General features: G+C 15.6%; 3 protein-coding genes across 3 annotated transcripts; 1 reads left to right on the top strand and 2 right to left on the bottom strand.

Annotated features, from left to right (window-relative positions):
• On the bottom strand, positions 1-567 carry PGSY75_0030500 (exported protein (hyp4, exported protein family 3); the record flags this gene model as incomplete). Its single annotated transcript, XM_018783444.1, has 2 exons — positions 1-421; positions 499-567. Coding segments are annotated over 2 exons (490 nt in total), but the record flags the coding sequence as incomplete, so codon positions are not given.
• Positions 568-1,740: 1,173 nt separating this feature from the next.
• On the top strand, positions 1,741-2,897 carry PGSY75_0030400 (exported protein (hyp5, exported protein family 4); the record flags this gene model as incomplete). Its single annotated transcript, XM_018783443.1, has 2 exons — positions 1,741-1,809; positions 2,046-2,897. The coding sequence occupies 2 exons, from the start codon at positions 1,741-1,743 to the stop codon at positions 2,895-2,897; spliced, it is 921 nt and encodes a 306-aa protein (XP_018638804.1).
• A 732-nt stretch (positions 2,898-3,629) lies between these two features.
• Positions 3,630-4,562, bottom strand: PGSY75_0030300 (putative exported protein; the record flags this gene model as incomplete). Its single annotated transcript, XM_018783442.1, has 2 exons — positions 3,630-4,226; positions 4,380-4,562. The coding sequence occupies 2 exons, from the start codon at positions 4,560-4,562 to the stop codon at positions 3,630-3,632; spliced, it is 780 nt and encodes a 259-aa protein (XP_018638803.1).
• Between the last annotated feature and the right edge of the window lie 896 nt (positions 4,563-5,458).

The raw sequence follows: 5,458 nt of genomic DNA, 5'->3' as shown, positions 1-5,458 counted from the left end.
TAAATTTAAGTTTTTTAAAAAATGATTTATTTTCTTCATCAATTGATGGGTCTGTAAATTCATAATATTCTTTTATGATATCTTCTAGTGAATTATGATGTTCTAGTACATCATCCACATGGTCGTCCACATGGTCTTCCATATTATTTTCCATATTATTTTTCATATTCTTTTCTGTCTCATTTTCCTTATTATTATTATTATCTTCTTTTATATTGTCCTTTTTTTTTTCTTTCAGTTCTTTCTTTTTGGCCTTTAATTTTTTTTCTCTTTTTTGTGGATTTTTATTTCCACTAAATATTGACGTATTCATATATTTAATGTCACATGGTTTATAATTTTCTGTTAGTGTTCTGGTTTTTATATATTTTGTTATGATCGATTTGTTGAATTTATATTGACGGCTTTTCTCTAATATATTCTAAGAAAAAAAAAAAAAAAAAATATATATATATATTGATATATATATATATATATATATATTTATATATTTATTACCTTTTGTGAATATTTAAATATTAAGAGAAAACATATGAAAAAATTAAAAAGTGACACAAAGTATTTCATTATGTATATTATAAATTAATACATTTAAATTAATATAATATGATATATAAATGTGATCATTTTATAAAATATAAATATGTGTAAAGAAAAAGAAAAAAAAAAAAAAAAAAAATATACATAAATATATAATTACATATATATAATTTTATATGTTTTATATAGAATTTTATTATTATATATATGGAGAAAGGATTTAATTTTTTTTTTTAGACTTGCACAATTATTTTTATAATTTGAATGATATAAAATTATAATATATTTATAACACCATTTTAAAATAAATAAATATATATATATATATTACACCATCCACATTAATATTTTTAATATTATAATTTTTTCATTTTAATGTAATATTATATTTTATAAAAAATATTTTTTATAATTACTATGTCATTATAAATATTATTTTTTTTAGAATGTTTATTTTTTATATTGTAATATAGATTATATATCTTTTATTTATATGTGCCTTTTTTTTTTTTTTTTTTTTTTTTTTGCCGTTATAAATTTCTAAAGGTTAATATTAAAAATATATAGAATAAATATATATATATTATTATATTAATAAAATAAATAAATAAATAAATATATATATATATATATTTATTTTATTAATAAAATGTGAATAATTTCACAAGCCTTTTAGAGATAGTTACTTAAGGAAATTATATATACTATTGCCTATATATTATAATATATATAGTAATTTTTTTTTTTTATAATAATAAAAGGTAGAAATATATATATATATATAAACATAGCATTTTATTATATATTTGAAAATTATTGGGTTTTTTTTTTCTTTTTCTTTTTTTTTTTTTTTTTTTTTTTTATATTTCTTTTTTTATAAATCATTTTAATTTAAAAAAAAAAAAAAAATAAATTAATAGATCCTAAAAAAAATAGCTCGATATTATTTATTATATGATTAAAATTAAAAAGTTTAAAAAATGAAATATATATTAAAAAAAAAATAATAATAATAATAATAATAATAATAATACATTAAATATATATAGTATTATGTTTTTATAAAAGAATAATCAATTAATTATTTGATTTTTTATTTATAATGATATATCTAATGGATTATTAAATAATAATTATTTTATTTTTTTTATGAATATATTTTAAATGAAGTGTTATTAAAATAATAAAAAATAATTTAATATGACTTTTTTTTATGTAAGAATATTAAATGTTGCAATAGTAATATGCTTATGTTTATTCAATTATAAAGTAAAAAATAAATAAATACATATATATATATATATATATATATATATATATATATATATAGTGTAAATATTATAAATAAATACACACACACACACACATAAATAAATAAATATATATATATATATTTATATTTATTTATATTTACTTGTTTGTTTTATTTTTTTTTATTTTTTCATATCCATTTTATAATATTGACAAAAAAAAATATATTCTCTGCATACACATTTTAAATATAGGATAATGCTACAAAGTGGAAGAAAGAAATACAATGTTGTAAAAATAATTTAAACTTTTTATCATTTAAGAGATGCTTATTACAACATGTAGTTGAAGAGAATATTGAAAGGAAAGGCTCATCTGTTGTTTTATTAAAAGAGAAAAAAAATGAACAGGGACGAAAAAAAAAAATAAAAAAGACCAAGAGGATTAAACCAAAAAATGAAAATAATAAAAATAATATTGTGTTAAAAAATTTAAGTGATAAAGAAATAAATGAACAAGAAAATATGACTAACGAAAGAGTAGAGAATAACAATATAAATGATAAAGAAGTTGAGAATAACAATATAAATGATAAAGAATTTGACAATATTTCAAATAATATAAAGATGGAAGAAAAATATATAATATGTAAAGATATAAATTCAAACGAAATAAATGACAATCAAAAGATTCAAGAAATAAAAGAAAAATTAGTAAAGGATTTATTGAAAAATAAAAACAAAGAAATAATTAAAAAAATAGAAATAATTAATTCAGATGGTACTATGACAAAAATTAAAAATTCACTATATAGTTTAATATTTAAAGGGGTTAATTTTTGGAAGGGCCTAGCAATATATATAGGTGCATTGTCAGGTGCTGCAATAGCTCAAGTGATTTTAACTTTTATTTTGAAATTTGCCATTATTTATTCTTGGAGTGCCTTGGCAACATATTCGTTTATTTCTACAATTATAGCATCTAGTAGTTTTGTAGGATTAATAATATTAACCATTATTGGTGTTATTTTTCTTCTCATGTGGTTGTGGCCATCAAGAGGGAAATTGATGGGTCATAATAATAGAGAAGATAAAAGTGATACATAAAAATAAAGTATATTTATATAAATGATTTTAATATATTTTTTCTTTTTTTCTTCTTTTTTTTTTTTTTTTTTTTTTTTTGTTACCATATGGAATTTTTTAATTTGTTAAAAAAAAAAAAAAAAAAAAAAAAAAATTTAATAAACATCACAACTAAATGACTATTATAATGTTATAATTTTGTTTTTACATATTATATATATAAATCATATATATATATATATGTCATTATTATTTATATATGTGTGTTCGATAATTCTTCCTCTCCCCCGAAAGCCAAAACTATAACAAAATGAAAATAGGCGCACACATATTAATATATATATATATATATATATATATATTGTGGCATATATTATTTAATAGTGCTTCTTAATTAAATCATAATAATTTTATATTAACATATAATGAGTAAATATATAAACGAATTTTTTTTATTAATATTATAAATTAGCTCATTATATTAAGAGATATCTATGTTATAATATAAAAATGTATAAAATATTATTTTAATGAGTATATATGTAACACAAAAAAAAAAAAAAAATAAAATAAAATAAAATAAAAATCAAAAAACAAAAAAATAATTAAAAAATAATACCAAATTAATGATATATACAGATTTGTATATAATAAAAAGGTAATTACACACACACACATATATATATATATATATATATTACTAATTTAATTTATTCATTTTGACGTGTAGATATAAACAATATTATATAAATATCATTTTACACCATAAAGTTTTTTTTTATCGTCTGTTATATGTAATATATCATTTGGCTTTTTCTTCTTTTCATGATTAATTGCATAGAAATTTAATCTATTAGATATACGAGAAAAGAGTGGTAAAGAAAAAGGAAAAAAAGCCATAAAATGTATTACAATATTTTCTGTAATTAATTTTAATGATGGTGAATCTTTTTTTTGAACATTATTATCTATCATTTTATCTATAAAAAAGTCATCAAAGATATCAAGAAAGCACTTAATTTTATCAAATCGTGATAAAACTTTTCCTTCATTTAAATGTGCTTCTTCTCTTCTTTTTTTAAATATTAAATCTTCTAAATTTTTAGGTTTTGACATTAAACTCTCGTTTATATTGTCTTTATTATTTATCTCTTTTTTTATATTATTTTTATTTTGCTTATCATTTTGTTTAATATTTTTGGTTCTTAAATTTGAAGTATTTTGACTTGCACGATTAGAATCGGAATAATCATTATTGACATGAATATCTGACAGTGATCTAATTTGTAATTTATTAAATGATTCATTTTTATAAATATATTGATAATAAGAGAAGTTCGTACGGTTATTCTAAAAAGAAAATAAAAATAAAAATAAAAATATATTATATATATATATATATATATATATAATATTAATGTAATTATAATATATATAAACATGCTGCTACTTGTAAAAAAATTAAAATAAGATCTTCTCATTTTTTTACATTTTATATTTCACCTTATTATTAATACATATAAATATAATTAAATGGGCAAGTAATATATATTTATATATTTTATTGAATATATTGTAATTTATCGATTTATTCATGTTCTCATTCTTTGAATTATCATGTATATCATTAGGATTCCTCTTATTAGTTATTTTATATTTTGTGCTACAACCATTTTTAATAAGCATTTTTTTTTTTTTCTTCTATTGATATAAAATTATTCAATTATGAAAAAAATATGTAATAAAAAAAAAAAAAAAAAAAAAAAAAACATACCAATTTTAAAACATATATATATATATATATATAATAACTAATGATTTAATACATTTTAAGATTAATATTTTAAATTTATTTATATATTTAATTCAATATGTTTTCTGTTTAGGTCTTTAAAAAAAAGTATAAATGTATATAAAATATATATCTTATTTAAGTAAGAAAATAAAAATATATAGAGAATATATCATAATATACATATATATAATATATATTTATTATTAATGCATTTTTTGAATGTGTATAGTTTTATTTTGATTATATAGAAAATTAAAAATGTATTATAAATAAACATATTTTAAATAATTAATTAATTATTTTTTTTTTTTTTTTTTATAAAATTAAATAATAATAATAATAATAATGATATTTATTTTTTTTTTATAATACATCATGTTATGTTCTATGATATATTACACTAACTATGGCGTAACGTTTAAATGTCAAATGATTATATGTAAATATATATATTAAAAATTTTTTTTTTTTTTTCATAATATTTTTTAATATTTAAATGATGTGATAAATCTAATATATGTAATTAAATATATATTTTTGATTATGTTGAAATATATGGTTTTATTATAAATAGTATTTTTAATATTAAAATTTTTAGTGTATTTAAAATTTATATTGTATTCTAAGGATTAATAAGAGAGATGAACAGAAATAAAAAATTAATATATATTAAAAAATATAGCAATTTATATAACATAACATATAAAAAGATTTTTTCCTATATTTTTTTAAGAGTGTAAAAATAATATATATAATTTTTTATATATATATATATATTAATATATAT

The sequence above is a fragment of the Plasmodium gaboni genome (genome assembly GCF_001602025.1).
Source record: "Plasmodium gaboni strain SY75 chromosome Unknown, whole genome shotgun sequence".
NCBI lineage: Eukaryota > Apicomplexa > Aconoidasida > Haemosporida > Plasmodiidae > Plasmodium > Plasmodium gaboni.
This window is presented reverse-complemented; position numbering and strand designations above follow the sequence as displayed.